The sequence below is a fragment of the Tursiops truncatus genome, chromosome 5, assembly GCF_011762595.2.
Source record: "Tursiops truncatus isolate mTurTru1 chromosome 5, mTurTru1.mat.Y, whole genome shotgun sequence".
NCBI lineage: Eukaryota > Metazoa > Chordata > Mammalia > Artiodactyla > Delphinidae > Tursiops > Tursiops truncatus.
Genome location: NC_047038.1, coordinates 117,971,235 through 117,987,313, shown reverse-complemented (window position 1 = coordinate 117,987,313; position 16,079 = coordinate 117,971,235). Strand labels below are relative to the sequence as shown.

Genomic DNA, 16,079 nt, shown 5'->3' with positions numbered 1-16,079 from the left:
TCTCAGTTTTAAAACCAAAACTATTATCTATTTAGTCTTGATTCTAAAGCCAAACTCTCACTGCCAGTCCACTCTATAACCAATTACCTGATTCTTCTTAGAGAAGACCCTTCAAATATCCTGGATTAGATTCTTCAAACTCTTCAAGTTTATCAAATAGACTAAAAACTTGACCAGAGCTAAACGGAAATTAATGCTCAGCATGGTACTGGGCAAAACTGAGTGTTCATGGAATGAGGAAATAAGCCACAAATGAAACACCAAGTTGTCAATGCAATTTATACAACTTTAAAATTTTAACATAATTTCAAACTTACAGAAAAGTCGCAAAAGCAGAAAAAATTCCTACACACCTTTACCCAAATGGGCTACTTATTAACACTTTGCCCTCTTTGCTTCATTACCAGTGTGATTTTATAAACATGATAATGCAGAATAAAATGATTTCATAGCAATTATAATGAATCAATGTTTTTTAAGATGGTTCAAACTCAAGTGAAAGGGAACACCACTTTGCTGCCAGGATCACCAAGTACAAATCTAACCACAGCCTTGAATTGGAAAGCTCACTGGATTCAATCAAACCTGAAGCCCATACCTAACGATGGGTGACCTATGTCAGGACACCCGGAAGTTTCCAAAGTGACCATGGTGATGTCCATTTCAATACGAGCTTTTTTTCCAAAGAATCACTCTAATGGCCTTTGAAAAAATAAATTATTATTTTTTAAAACAATATTTTTTAAAAAACGTTGCAAATGGAAAAAGGACTCCTACCCAAAAAGTAACTGAATGACAAACAATCAACCCCCCAAACTTTCCGGCAATAGCAACCAATATGGCTACCACCCAGAACTCTCTTTCTGTTGTGACATTTGAATCTCCGTTTCCTCTGGAAATAACAACAAAGCAGTTTCATTCCGATTATTTGGTATTTCTCAAAGCTAACCACAAGAGCCTACATGACTCACGACCTTCCACATTTGATTCCACAGATACCGCAATAATCACGTACCTGTGATTCCCTTAAAGGGCTGCACGTGGACAGACCTCCTTTCGGGGCTTGGAGAGGCAGTTGGGTTATAACTGGTTCATGTGGTGCAAAAGCTGTGGGGGAATGGGCTAAAACCACAGTCCTGGTGCAGACTGGACGGCACCTAGGCACAGCTTTGTTGGAGGAGGACATCACCTGAGTACACAGCCTTCCCTGGGAGAATGCACTAGTACAAGCTCTTCACCAAGTGGTTATGCAGACACCTGACAGCAAGCAGACGCGTTTCCTGGCCTCTTCAACTTGTTTCTGATTGCCTTCAGCTCCTGCCAATACAGCCTGGATTCCCTCAGTAAATATCCGCCAGTGAAGTCACATGAAAAGATCGCTCCAATTCACTCTCATTGGTGGGTTTCCAAGGGTAGAAGAATACAGTCCGTGTCTCCTCAGTCATGAGAAAACCATTGTCACTGAATCTCCCTGGGATGCTTCCTACATCCAACCAAACAAAGGGAGCAACAGCTGAGGTTTTCAGATGAAAAACAAATGTGTCCCCTTGCTGAGAGATGGTGGCCTGAAAGAAAAAGATAAATGAAGTGAAGGACGAGGGCAGAGCTCTCTATTCTATATACAGCGCCTATCAGAACATCGATGTGGCTAACAAGGAGTGCATTTCCTACAACTTTGGTCCTGCAGCTGCTAAAGTCATACATTCCATGCACTGTGTCAGATGCTAAAAACTATGTGGAAATGTATTGAAGGCTGTGGAAAATTACCAAATTGTAATCTCAAACCAGGCGGGGAGGGGGGGAATATGTAGTCTCCAATTATTAAGGAGAATATTTCACACGAATCTCAAGGCTTTGTAGCTTTTACAGCTTTATACCTTTTTCTCAGGGTCTCATCAAGAGAGACACATTTCTGCACCAGGGCTGGGTGTTTTAAATGACTTTCTCAGAATCTGTGTGGAGCTGGCTGCAGAGCACAGCCATGGGGCTCACCTTCTAGTCTTCTGAGGAGATCCTGCAATCTAGGCAGCAGCCGGCCGGGCATCTCCAAAAGCTCTACCACTAGAGCTCTCCCTCTTTTATTGCATCGTCAGTAAAGTCACATTATTAGCACTTTTTTTTTATTCAGCTCAAATTAATTTGCTTTTCATATTACTCTTGACAGATTTACTAACGTTCATTCTTAGGTAGCTATCACATTGTACTTATTTAGAATTTTTCAAGTATTCGTTTTATTTAATCTGAACCATCTAAATGAAATTATTCATTTTCCTATTCATTTGGATATAAGTCCATCCAACTTTGAAATATTTGAAAAAATCTTCGTAATGTGAATTCTCAGCTTTGTAATCTGACCCTTAACTTTCTTACTTTAATTTTTTTTCCTTCTTTTTTTAAATTCATTTTTATTGGAGTATAGTTGCTTTACATTAGCACTTTTAACATGTGTGAATCCCACACGATATCAGCAAAGGAGAGCACAGTTTAAGTCTTGTCATTCATTAGCCTCTTAGCACAGGCAGAGAGAGAGGCAGAGATGCTTCCTGGAGGCTGGGGGTTTGTGAACCTCTCTCACTGTGAGTACACAGTTGAGTGGGACCTGGTATTCCAGCCGTGCATCTGTCATGAAACATGACTCTTCCACAGGCATACATGCCACGCCGTAGGTTTGACATTATAGGTTATGTGTGACATAAAGAATTTCCAAGGGCGATTTTTACTATATATAACTTAGCCTGAGACAGCATGCAGGGTTCTGAGTTATTAACAAGAAACTCTACTTTGGTAGAAGCAAAAAAGAAACAAAATGTATTAGGTAGCTCTCAGAGGGTCAGAGATGCAGGCTTGAAGTTAGATGTCAAATTCCCAAATCATTCCACCCACCTATTCTGACGAAGACCCTAAAGCAGTTGCAGGCACACAGTTTACATGGCTGGCCCCGGCTGCCACCAAGCCTGCAGGGGAGCCTCAGCTACTCTGTCCCAAGGCCAAGGCCAGAAGGGACACTGGCACCTGCTCACTCTCGTTGTTGCCTTCTGCTGATCGGAAACCTCATCTCTGCATATCTGACTGCAGAGCCCAGAGCTCAAGCTTGTATTCTGGCTTCAGGGACACAGGGAGGAAAACTCAGTCCCCAGCATCCCCGAGGATAGTACATCCAAGCGCCTGGCCTACATTAAGCCTACAATAACGTTAACTATCATTACTATTATTATTGTTATTATATCCCTTTAGGATAGGCAAAGTCTCATTGAAATCCAACTGAGGTAGGGCAAAGGAAGAAGTCCTACCTCTCCCCCAGCCCAGTTATCTCAAAGTAATGGAGGCCCAGATGAGGAAAGAAAGATTTTGAAATCCTGTCTAGAGACAGCAGATTTGTCTACTACATAGTTTTGTGCTTTTTTTCTGGAAAGAAGCTATGTAAATGTATGTCATTTCCTTCATATTTGCCCTATATCAGTTGTGACAGATAGATTTCATTATGGGAATATTTCATTATTAATTGGGAAGGAAGCTAAGCTAAGCTATGCTATCTCTATTTCAAGGACTGAGTTTTGATATGATTTCCAAAGCGAATGTAAAAAATCCTCTCAAGTCTTTTCAATGAAATCTAAAACAAACTTAAAATTGATTAAAAATAGAGGATGAAAATATTTTTCTAGAAAGTTTCAATCACTACATGGAGAGGGGGAAAGGGAAGGAAAGGTTTTCAATCAACTAGACAGATTCCAAATTTCCTAGCTACACAATTTTTTTTTTTTTTTTTTTTTTTTTGCGGTACACGTGCCTCTCACTGTTGTGGCCTCTCCTGTTGCGGAGCACAGGCTCCGGACGCGCAGGCCCAGCAGCCATGGCTCACGGGCCCAGCCGCTCCGCGGCATGTGGGATCTTCCCAGACCGGGGCACGAATCCGTGTCCCCTGCATCGGCAGGCAGACTCTCAACCACTGCGCCACCAGGGAAGCCCTAGCTACACAATTTTTATAACAACACATCCTATCCTGATCATCTCTTTTTTTCCCTTGGCAGTGATAAAGAGAGTTGGTGACTGAGCAACATGGGAGCAATAAATCAGAGAGTAGAGTGAAAATTTTTTAAATGAATAGACTCTCCTTAAAAATGCAAAATTAAGAGTGCTTCTACCGGCTCCATTGTTTCCTGGCTATGGACTTTATAAACACGTTACTCAGTCCCTCCAAACAGGTTTGCTCACTTGTATATGCAGATGATAATAGTTCACGGTTGATGCAGTAAAGCCCCCAGGACAGACAGAGCCTGGAACCTAAAGGAGGAGCAGTCAGTGGTGATGACTCCTGCTGCCTCACCCTCCACTGCACCAGCCTGACTAGGGAGATGTGATGGGACAGCAGGAGTGGCAGGAACCTTAAGCTTTGACAAATACAAATAATAAAAATTACTTGCTCTTTGCTTCCAGTGGGAAGGGGCCAATCTTCCCCGGGTCCCAGGTAAGCTCAGTACCAAGGAGAAATTTTGCAAAAAAGCAGGATAGTTCCACAAAGCCACGGTGACCCCAGACCACGGGTGCTTACAGTGATATTTGCCTTGTGGAGCCCCTTGGCCTCCTTTGGTGAGGACAGGAAGTGATAGTTGGTTGGGCTCAAGAGCTCCCTGGCAGTTGACAGGTAAAAGGAAACCACACAGCTTTGTCGTGTACAATTTGTACATCCTCTTAATAATTCAGCTACTGGCTTATCATAGAGAAGAGCAGCCTCCCCTGCTTTCATCACAAAAGGCTTCGTCGTCTCAGAGCACACGGGCTCCAGGGAACTCCATGTGTGGACTCTCACCTGGGGAGAAACAAGACAGAAAAAAACCAAACATTCTTAGTTACTATGTTTTTTAGAGAATAATAGGAGTAATAATAGATGAAAGTCAGAATAGCAGAACTGGTTAAGAGACTGTGAAACTTGGGTTTAACCATAGCCCCACCAAGTACTTGTCATGTAACCAAGAAGTTAACTTCTCAAAGTACCCATTTCTTCAAACGTAAAATGAGAATAATAACAGCACTAACTCCACAGGCTGTTGCGAGAATTAAGCAATTTATGGAAGGCACAGGACCTGGCACATTATAGTTAATTCATAGACTTGACTTGTTCTCAATGTCCTCCTAACTGGAGCCACCCAAGACTTCTTTGAGTTTCTACCCTTTCTTTTACCTAAAATTGTTTTAAATACAAGTTCATTTTTCCACATATATATTCTGAATAATTTTACTGATTTCCACTTTAACATACTGTTTTAAATGAGTTCTTTTGGTAAAGTCTAGCCTATTTCCAGCTTCTCATGATTATAAATAACCTTAGATTTAACTGGCATTTTACAGTTTACAATGCACAGTCATCTAATGACTGTATTCGCTATCCATAGAAATCCTTTAAGAAGGCAGGCTGGTGTCATTTTACAGATGAGGAAACTGAACCAAGACATTAAGGTCATAGAATAAATAGAATTTTTCCCTGAATAGAGGTTTTCCAATTCCAAGAACAGCTCATTTTCTGCTGCAAGCAGTAGAGACATTTTGATACAAATTCTTTTTTTTTTCCAAAAAAGAATAGAACCAAATAACTAAAGAAATCTAAAATTCACCCTCTACCACAGAGAGAAAAAAACTCCAAGCAACTTACAGTGAGCATCATCTTGTGGTCTGAATGAAGGTCTGACACACCGTAGATGAAAAACACATCTTCATTCTCAAAACCCACCGGCAACAGCGGAGCGAAGAAATGCCGAGCAAAATAATGAAGCATTTTCCACTTTCCTCCATACTCTAAAAGTAATCAGTTGGGTTAGGAAACAAGGGTCAAGCAGTCGGAGTCATCATCCACAGGGTCCAGCTGTGTAACCTGTCATAACTCAGGGCACTGAGCATTGAAGGGAGAGCGGACAGTGGAGGGAACCCATGTTTGTTGAGGGCAAGTAGCATTTTTGGACACCACCTCATGTCAGCCTCAAATCTGAGCGAGGCAGCCATGAACATCGCACTTTTCAAATGAGGAAATGGAGCTCAAGCAGTTAAGTCAAACATGCCACGGGCAGTATTTTGAGCCCAGACCTGATTCCTAGCTAGCACTTTCTCATATGCAATTCTGCTTCCAGAAGCTCAGTGTACCAATGTTCCTTTTCCCTACATACACATGAAAAAGGGAGTCAGTAGCATTGGTAGTGAACATCTGTTACAAATATTCATTTCGCTAGTATTACTTAGCAAAAATACTATTATAGAGGCTGGCCAAGATGGTGGAGTAGGAAGACCCTGAGCTCACCTCCTCTCATGAGCACACCAAAATCACAACTATTTACAGAGCAATTATTTATGAGAAAGACCAAAATCTCGCAGAAAAGATCATCTACCACTAAAGGTATAAAGAAGGAACCACAACAAGATGGGTAGGAGAGGCAGAGTTGCACACAGTCAAGACCCACACCCCAGGAGTGGGTGACCCAGAAATGTAAGAATAATTACAACTGCAGAGGTACTCCTCAAGGAACGAGGGGTCTGAGCCCCATATTGGGCTCCCCAGCCCAGGGATCTTGCACCAGGAAGACAAGCCCCCAGCCCCAACAATGTTTGGCTTTGAAGGCCTGCAGGGATTAAATTCAGGAGTCCCAGAGGGCTGGGGGAAATAGAGACTCCCCTCTTAAAGGGCTCACACGAAATCTCACACACTCCAGGAACCAGGGCAGAAGCGGTCATTTGAAAGGAGCCTGTCAGACTCATTTGCTGATGTTGGAGAGTCTGCCAAAGAGGCAGCAAGCAACTGGAGCTCGCCCTGGAGACACAGACACTGGCAAGCGCCATTTTGGAATTCTCCCTCCAGCTGATTGGCACCAGGACCCAGCCTCACCCACCAGCCTGTTCACACCAGTACTGGAACGCCTCAGGCCAAGCAATTAGCTGGACAACCACCAGCAGACAGGCTGCCTTAAGACCTCCTGAGCCCAAGGCACCTCAGGACATGGTCCTGTCCACCAGAGGGCCCAGGACCCAGTGCCATACAACAGTGTGCACTAGCCTCAGGACCCCCAGGGCCTGGCAGCTGCAAATCCTGGGACCCAGCCCCAGCCACCAGCCAGCCAGCACTAGCCCCAGAACATCCTGGGCCTTGGCTTCACCCAACAACAATTCAAAATCAGCTCTGGGACACTGGGCCCTGCAGCCAGAGACCCTAGGAGTCAGCTCTGCCCACCAGTGGGCCAGCACTAGCCCCAGGACCCAGATTCACCTACTGGCTCCAGGATCCCCTGGACACCAACTCCACCCACCAATGGGAAGACACCAGCCCCAGGACCACTGCAGCCCTACAGCCTACCTTGTTGGACACAGCCAACACAGCAGATTGGCACCAGCCCCAGGACTCCCGGGCCTGGGCCCCACCCACCAGCAGACCAACACCAGCTCTGAGAAACCTTGGATGCCTCAGCCAGCTGCCCTGGGATCCAGCCCCACTCACCAATGGGCCAGCACCAGCTTTGGAATACCCCAGAACCTGCATTCAGCCATATCAGGAACTGGCCCCACCCACCCACCATCAGGCCAACACTAGATCCAGGAACCCCAGTCCTGTAACCACCCACCCCAGAACCTGGCTCTGCCCACAAGTGAACCAGCAGTAGCCCTGGGACCCTCCAGGGTTCTGCAACCAGCAGCCTCATGACCCAGCCCCACCAACCAGTGGCTGGCAGGGTCCACACAAGGCAGGGCCTGGAAACCAATTGGGCCAAAGGCCAGCCATGTCTACTAGACCAATGACATCAGTAAGCCCACCACACAGAAGGACCCATGCACCCCACATAGGGGGCACCCCTAGAGCGTATAGCTCTGATGACCAGAGGGGAGTGAGCTGCTGGGACGCACAGTGTACCTCTTACAAAAGGCCACTTCTCCAAGATCAGGAAACATTACCAACCTACCAGATACATAGAAATAAAAAAAGAGCAAGTTAGGCAAACTGAGGCAACAGAGGAACATGTTCCAAACAAAGGAAGAAGATAAAACCCCAGATGAAGAACTAAGTGAAGTGGAGATAGGCAATCTACCTAAGAAAGAGTTCAGGGTGATGATCATAAAGATGATCAAAGAATGCAGGAGAAGAATGGAGGAACACAGTGAGAAGTTTAACAAAGAGTTAGAAGATATAAAGAACTAGACAGAGATAAAAACTACAACAATTAAAATGAAAACTACACTAAAAGAAATCAACAGTAGATGAAATGATACAGAGGAATGGATCAGGGAGATGGAAGACAGGTAGTGGAAATCACTGAAGCTGAACAGAAAAAAAGAATAAAAAGAAAAGAGAACAGTTTAAGAGACCTCTGGTACAAAATCAAGTGCACTAATATTCACATTATAGGGTCTCAGAAGGAGAAGAGAGAGAGAAAGGGGCAGAGAACATATTTGAGGACACAGTAGGCTGAAAACTTCCTTAACCTGGGAAAAGAAACAGACATGCAGGTCCCGGAACACAAACAAGATCAACCCAAAGAGGTCCACACCAAGATACACTGAATTAAAATGGCAAAAGTTAAAGAAAGAATATTGAAAAGGGAAAAGCAACAAGTTACATACAAAGGAACTCCCATAACGCCATCAGTGGACTTTTCAGCAGCTCTGCAGGCCAGATGGGAGTGGCAGAATAAATGTAAAGTGATGAAGGGAAAATCTACAAACAAGAATACTCTACTCAGCAAGACTTCCATTCAGATTTGATGGAGAAATTAAAAGTTTTACAGACAAGCAAAATCTAAGAGTTGGGCACCACCAAACCAGCTTTACAAGAAATGGTAAAGGTATTTCTCTAAGTGAAAAAGAAAAGGCTACAAATAGAAACATGAAAATTATGAAAGGAAAAAGCTCATTTGTAAAGGCAAATATTAGGTAGTACATCAACCATGTACAAAGCTAGCAGGAAGGTTAAAAGACAAAAATCATCTATATCCACAGTAATTAGTTAAGGGATACACAAAACAAAAAGATGTAAAATATATCAAAAACAGTAATCAGGACTTCCCTGGTGGTCCAGTGGTTGGGAGTTCACCTTCCAATGTGGGAGGTGTGGATTCGATCCCTGGTCAGGGAGCTGAGATCCCACATGACTTGCAGCCAAAAAGCCGAAACATAAAACAGAAGCAATATTGTGGCAAATTCAATAAAGAGTTTAAAAAAAACAACAATAGGGCTTCCCTGGTGGCGCAGTGGTTGAGAGTCCGCCTGCCGATGCAGGGGACACGGGTTCATGCCCCGGTCCAGGAAGATCCCACATGCCGCGGAGCGGCTGGGCCCATGAGCCATGGCCGCTGAGCCTGCGCGTCCGGAGCCTGTGCTCTGCAACGGGTGAGAGGCCCGTGTACCGCAAAAAAAAAACAAACAAACAAAAAAAAAAACAATAATCATGGCGAGGGTGGGGGAGTAAAAATGTAGGGTTGTTAAAATGTGTTTGAAATTAAGAGATCAGAGACTTAAAATAATCATATATATTACATTACATTATATTATATATAGATTGCTATATATAAGCCTCATGGTAACCACAAACCAAAAATCTACAATAGATAAACACCAAAAAAGAGAAGGGAATCCAAACATAACTAAAGATAGTCATCAAATCAAAAGGGGAGAGAAGAAGACAGGAACAAAAAAAAGAACTACAAAAAACAACCCCCAAACAATTAACAAAATGGGAGTATATACCTAACAATAATTAAATGTAAATAGACTAAATGCTCCAATCAAAAGGTACAGAGTGGCTGAATGGATATAAAAACAAGACCCATACATATGCTACCTATAAGAGACTCATTTCGGATCTAAAGATACACACAGACTGAAAGTGAGGGGATGAAAAAAGGTATTCCAAGCAAATGGAAATCAAAAGAAGTTGGGATAGCACTATTTATATCAGACAAAAGAGACTTTAAAACAACGACTGCTACAAGAGACAAAGAAGGACATTACATAATGACCAAGGGATCAATCTTATATAACAACTGTAAATAGCTATGCACCCAATATAGAAGTGCTATATACATAAAGCAAATATTAACAGACACAAAGGGAGAAATTGACAGTAACACAGTACGAGTAGGGGAATTTAATACCCCACGTATATCAATAGACAGATTATCAAGACAGAAAATCAATAAGGAAACACTGGCCTTTAGTGACACATTAGACCAAATGGACTTAATAGATATTTAGAACATTCCATCCAAAGCAGCAGAATACACATTTGATTCAAGTGTAAATGGAACATTTTCTAGCACAGATCACACGATATGCCACAAAACAAGATTCAATAAATTTAAGAAAATTGAAATCATATCAGCACCTTTTCCAACCACAACCCTATGAGACTAGAAATCAACCACAAGAAAAGAACTGCAAAAAACACAAAGATGTGGAGGCTAAATAATATTTTACTAAACAACCAATTGGTCACCAAAGACAAAGAAGAATCAAAAAATACTTGGAAACAAATGAAAACAAAAACAGAATGATCCAAAAATCTATTGGAGGCAGCAAAAGCAGTTCTAAGAGGGAAGATTACAGTGATACATGCTTACCTCAGAAAACAAGAAAAATTGCAAATAAACAACCTAACCCTACGCCTAAAAGAACTTAGAAAAAGAACAGCAAACAAAACCCAAAGTTGGTAGAAGGAAAGAAATAATAAAGATCAGAGCAGAAATAAACAAAATAGAGACATAGAAAAATAGAAAAAGATCACTGAAAACAAGAGCTGGTTCTTTGAAAAGATAAACAAAACTGAAAAAACTTTAGCCAGACTTACCACAAAAGAAAGAGAGAGGGCTCAAATCAATAAAATAAAAAATGAAACAAGAGACAATACAACTAATACCAAAGAAGTACAAAGAATCATAAAAAACTACCATGAACAACTACACACCAACAAATTGGACAAGCTAGAAGAAATGGATAAATTCCTAGAAACATATAACCTTCCAAGACTGAATCATGAAGAAATGAAAAATCTTTTTTTTTATTTCAGACCAATTACTAGTAAGGAGACTGAATCAGTAATCAAATACCTCCCAAAAGGGCTTCCCTGGTAGTGCAGTGGTTAAGAATCCACCTGCCAAAGCAGGGGACACAGGTTTGAGCCCTGGTCCAGGAAGATCCACATGCCGTGAAGCAACTAAGCCCATGGGCCACAACTACTGAGCCTGCACCCTAGAGCTCGTGAGCCACAACTACTGAACCCGCGTGCCACAACTACTGAAGCCCGTGCACCTAGAGCCCATGCTCCACAAGAGAAACCACTGCAATGAGAACCCTACACACCTCAACAAAAAGTAGCTCCCACTCGCCGCAACTAGAGAAAGCCCGTGCACAGCCAAAAATAAATAAATAATTAAAAAAAAAAATTAACAAAAAAACCTCCCGAAAAACAAAAGTCCAGGACCAGATGGCTTCACTGATAAATTCTACTAAACATTCAAAGAAAAATTAATACCAATCCTCCTCAAACTTTTCCAGAAAATGGAAGAGTAAGGAAGCTTCTGAACTCATTCCATGTGGCCAGCATCAACCTGATTCCAAAACCAGGCAAAAACCGTATGATCATCTCAATGAATCCAGAAATGGCTTTTGACAAAATTCAACATCCATTTATGTTTTACCATAAATGGATGGGTATGGAGGGAACATACCTCAACATAATAAAGGCCATATATGATAAGCCCACAGCTCACATCATACTCAACAGTGAAAAGCTGAAAGCACTTCCTCTAAGATCAGGAACAAGACAAAGATGTCCACTCTCCCAGTTTTATTCAACATAGTATTGGAAGTCGTAAGCACAGCAATCAGACCAAAAACACGAAATAAAAAGAATACAAATTGGAAAGGAAGAAGGAAAACTGTCACTGTTGGCAGATGACATGATACTATACTTAGAAAATCCTCCTGCAGTATAAAAAAACAAACAAAAAAACAACTACTACTAAACTTTCTTTGGGTTATTTGTATGGAAATATGTTAATATAAATGTTTCAGGCATTACATGAAAAAAAAAGAAAGAAAATCCTAAAGACAGCACCAAAATTACTATAGCTCATCAATGAATTTGGTAAAGTCAAAGGGTACAGAATTAATATACAGAAATTTGTTGCATTTCTATACACTAACAACAAACTATAAGAGAGGAATTAAGTATACAATCCCATTTACCATCACATCAAAAAGAATAAAATACCTAGGAATAAATCTAACTAAGGAGGGAAAATACCTGTACATGGAAAACTATAAGACACTGATGAAAGAAACTGGAGACAACACAAACAAACGGAAACAGATACTGTGTTCATAGATAGGACTAACATTGTTAGAATGACCATACTACTCAAGGCAATCTACAGATTCAGTGCAAATCCATATCAAAATACTAATGGCATATTTCACAGAACTAGAACAAATAATTCTAAAATTTGTATGGAAACACAAAACACCCCAAATAGTGAAAACAATCTTGAGAAAGAAGAATAGTGCTATAGGTATCATGCGCCCAGACTTCAGACTGTACTACAAAGCTAGCCATCAAAACAGTACGGTACTGGCACAAAAACAGACACATATATCAATAGAACAGAAGAGTGAGCCCAGAAATAAACCCACACACTTATGGTCAATTACGCTACAACAAAGGAGGCAAGAATATACAGTGGAGAAAAGACACACTCTTCAATGAATGGTACTGGGAAAACTGGACAGCTACATGTAAAAGAATGAAATTAGAACATTTTCTCACACCAGTTACAAAAATAAACTCAAACTGGATTAAGGACCTAAATGTAAGACCAGAAACCATAAAATTCCTAGAGGAAAACATAGGCAAAATACTCTGACATAAATTGTAGCAATATTTTTTTGGCTCTGTCTCCTCAGGCAAAAGAAAAGCAAAAATAAACAAATGGATCTAATTAATCTTAAAAGCTTCTGCACAGCAAAAGAAACCATAAACACAATGAAAAGACAGCCCACTGATTGGGAGAAAATATTTGCAAATGATACAACCGATAAGAGGTTAATATACAAAATATATAAACAGTTCATACAACTCAATACAGAAAAAACAAACAACCCAATCAAAAAATGTGTCCTGGTGGCACAGTGGTTGAGAGTCCACCTGCCGATGCAGGAGACACGAGTTCGTGCCCCAGTCCAGGAAGATCCCACATGCCGCGAAGCGGCTGGGCCCGTAAGCCATGGCCGCTGGGCCTGCGCGTCCGGAGCCTGTGCTCTGCAATGGGAGAGGCCACAACAGTGAGAGGCCTGCGTACCGCAAAAAAAAAAAAAATGGGGAGGAAACCTGAATAGACATTTTTCGAAATAAGACATACAGATGACCAACAGGCATATGAAAATATACTCAATGTTGTTGATCATCAGGGATGCAAATCAAAACCACAATGAGGTATCACCTCACATCTGTCAGAATGACTATATTCAAAACAACCACAAAGAGTAACTGTTGGCAAGGATGTGGAGAAAAAGGGAACCCTCCTACAGTGTTGGTGGTAATGTAAATTGATGCGGCCACTCTAGAAAACAGGATGGAGGTGCCTCAAAAAAGAAACTAAAAATAGAACTATAAGACCTGGCAATTCCACTCCTGGGTATATATCCAAAGAAAATAAAAACACTAATTCGAAAAGATACATGCACCCCAATGTTCACTGCAGCATTATTTACAAGAGCAAAGATGTGGAAGCAACCTAAGTGTCAATCAACAGATGAATGGATAAAGAAGATGTGGCATATATATATATTTAGATATATATATGCAATGGAATATTAATTGCCCATAAAAGTATGAAATTTTGCCATTTGCAACACATGGATGGACTTGGGGGGTATTATGCTTAGTGAAATAAGTCAGACAGAGAAAGACAAATACTCTATATGTTATCATTTATATGTGTAGTCTAAAAAATGAAACAAATGGATGAATATAACAACAGAAACAGACTCACAGATATAGAGAACTATTGGTTACTCATGGGGAGAGGGAAGGAGCAAAGTACAACATAGGAACAGCAGATTAAGAAGTACAAAGGACTATGTATAAAATAAATAAGCTACAAGGCTATACTGCAGAGCACAGGGAATATAGCCAATATTCTATAATAACTTTCAATGGAGTATAACCTATAAAATTTTGAATCACTATATTGTACACCTGAAACTAATATTGTAGATCAACTATACCTCAATAAAAATAAATAATAAATTAAATTAAATATTTTTAAAAAAAAATAAACTTACTTAGAACTCAAAGTCTCCTTTTCCCATAGGCACAAAATCCTCTGAGTCAAACAAAGCAACCACAATCACAAATATGGCTGGTAAGTGCAGACTGGAGGGGAGCACCCAAACGCATGACGATTAATGACAATTCCTCAAATACAATTAGGAGCTATCAAGAACCTGCAGAATCCGGTGCCCTGTTGGCATCTCTGGTATGCTAAACCCACAAACCAAAAAACATTTCAACATGCCTCTATTTCAGAAAGAAGATCCTTCTCCACGAAACACTGCATCACCAGACAGCTTCAGAGAAAGGTATGCAGTGAGAGGGAGAGACAGAGAGAGCAGGGGGTGAGAGAGTAAGATGAGGGAAAGCGGGTGGGAGAGAGGGGAAGAGAGAATGGGGGAGCACTTCTAGAATTCACCCGTGCAAGCTGTTGAGATGAAGGAACACGGTTTTGAGGTTCAGCTAGAACTAATTTCTTTAGGTTTTGCAGAAGTTCAACTCTCCAGCACTTCAATTCCAACTCTTAGTATTTCCCCTTAAAAATAACAATGAGAGGGCTTCCCTGGTGGCGCAGTGGTTGAGAGTCCGCCTGCCGATGCAGGGCACGCAGGTTCGTGCCCGGGTCCGGGAGGATCCCACATGCCGCGGAGCGGCTGGGCCCGTGAGCCATGGCCGCTGAGCCTGCGTGTCCGGAGCCTGTGCTCCGCAACGGGAGAGGCCCCAACAGTGAGAGGCCCGCGTACCGCAAAAACAAAAATAAATAAATAACAATGAGAGGGGAAGGGTGGAGAGGCCTTTCCAATTAGATCTATGAAATGAACTAGAACTTATATTTGGAAAGTTTTCTGATAAATGGAAAATGGCTTGGACCTGAGATAACTTACGCACTCTCACGTGTGGCATCCATTACAGGAGAAAGACTTCAAATGCGTGGTTGCGGCAATCAAGGCCACAAACAAAAGACATTCAAGAGAACAGCAGTTGAAGCAAAAGGTCTCAGTGATACATACCTAAGTTCCTAAACGGTGACACCCCCAGGAGGTGGTGACCCTCTCCTCGAATGCACTGTCCTCCCAGAGTTTAGAAGGCAGACAGATTCTTACTCTGCCATCACACTCTGAAATCCTTTCCGAAGAACGTAGGGTCATTTAAGGGAAGAGTTACAAAGCCTGGGCTCTCCCATTTCTTGAACCGAACTCGGCTTCAGAAGACCACCGCCGCATCCGCAGACAGGAAGCAGGGTCAGGCTCCAAGTGTCTCTGAACAACATCTCTTTCTCCGGTTTAAGCGTCCCAGAAAGGCTACTCCCCTAGCATCTACCCCCTGACTCTCATTAAATACCCTTTTCTCTGGTTGGTGTCGATAAAGAGTTTGATCAGGGAAACCTGATCAAGACTGCAGTTCCCTGCAGAGCTGATGAGCACTTATTCAAAGCACGTGGGGAAGGAACTCTGTGCTCTGCATTCTCAGCTTGGTTAAGAGCCTCACCCAGCAAAATGGCCTTCTTACTTTACAGCCTTGCCTCATTTTTGACCCAAAACTTTTGTTCATATCATTAACTGAACTTGGCTTCAAATCACCTCTTAGTGAAGGCCAGCATTCATTATTACACCTTAATTCTTTTTAATGCACCAAAATAGATGAAATAATTCAAACTGCAAGTACCATGTCAGCCATCTCACCTGTTCCTCGTTGAACAGACAGGTTCACCTGATAACCCTTCTTACTTGGATTTCTCACTCAATTCCCTTTCCCCCAAGAGGTCAACAGGGCAAAAGAAAGA

The 16,079-nt window shown here is 41.8% G+C and overlaps 1 protein-coding gene across 5 annotated transcripts in view; it reads right to left on the bottom strand.

Annotated features, from left to right (window-relative positions):
- Nucleotides 1-265: 265 nt before the first annotated feature.
- Nucleotides 266-16,079, bottom strand: part of MANBA (mannosidase beta) — a 113,739-nt gene continuing 97,925 nt past the window's right edge. For all 5 annotated transcript variants that reach the window (XM_033857363.2, XM_073805561.1, XM_073805560.1 and 2 more), the window contains 3 exons: nt 5,648-5,790; nt 4,550-4,807; nt 266-1,565 (listed from right to left, as the gene is read on the bottom strand). In XM_033857363.2, the coding sequence (XP_033713254.1) occupies nt 1,341-1,565; nt 4,550-4,807; nt 5,648-5,790 (626 nt within the window). In that variant the 3' untranslated portion in view covers nt 266-1,340. The remainder of the gene's footprint in view (nt 1,566-4,549; nt 4,808-5,647; nt 5,791-16,079) is intronic.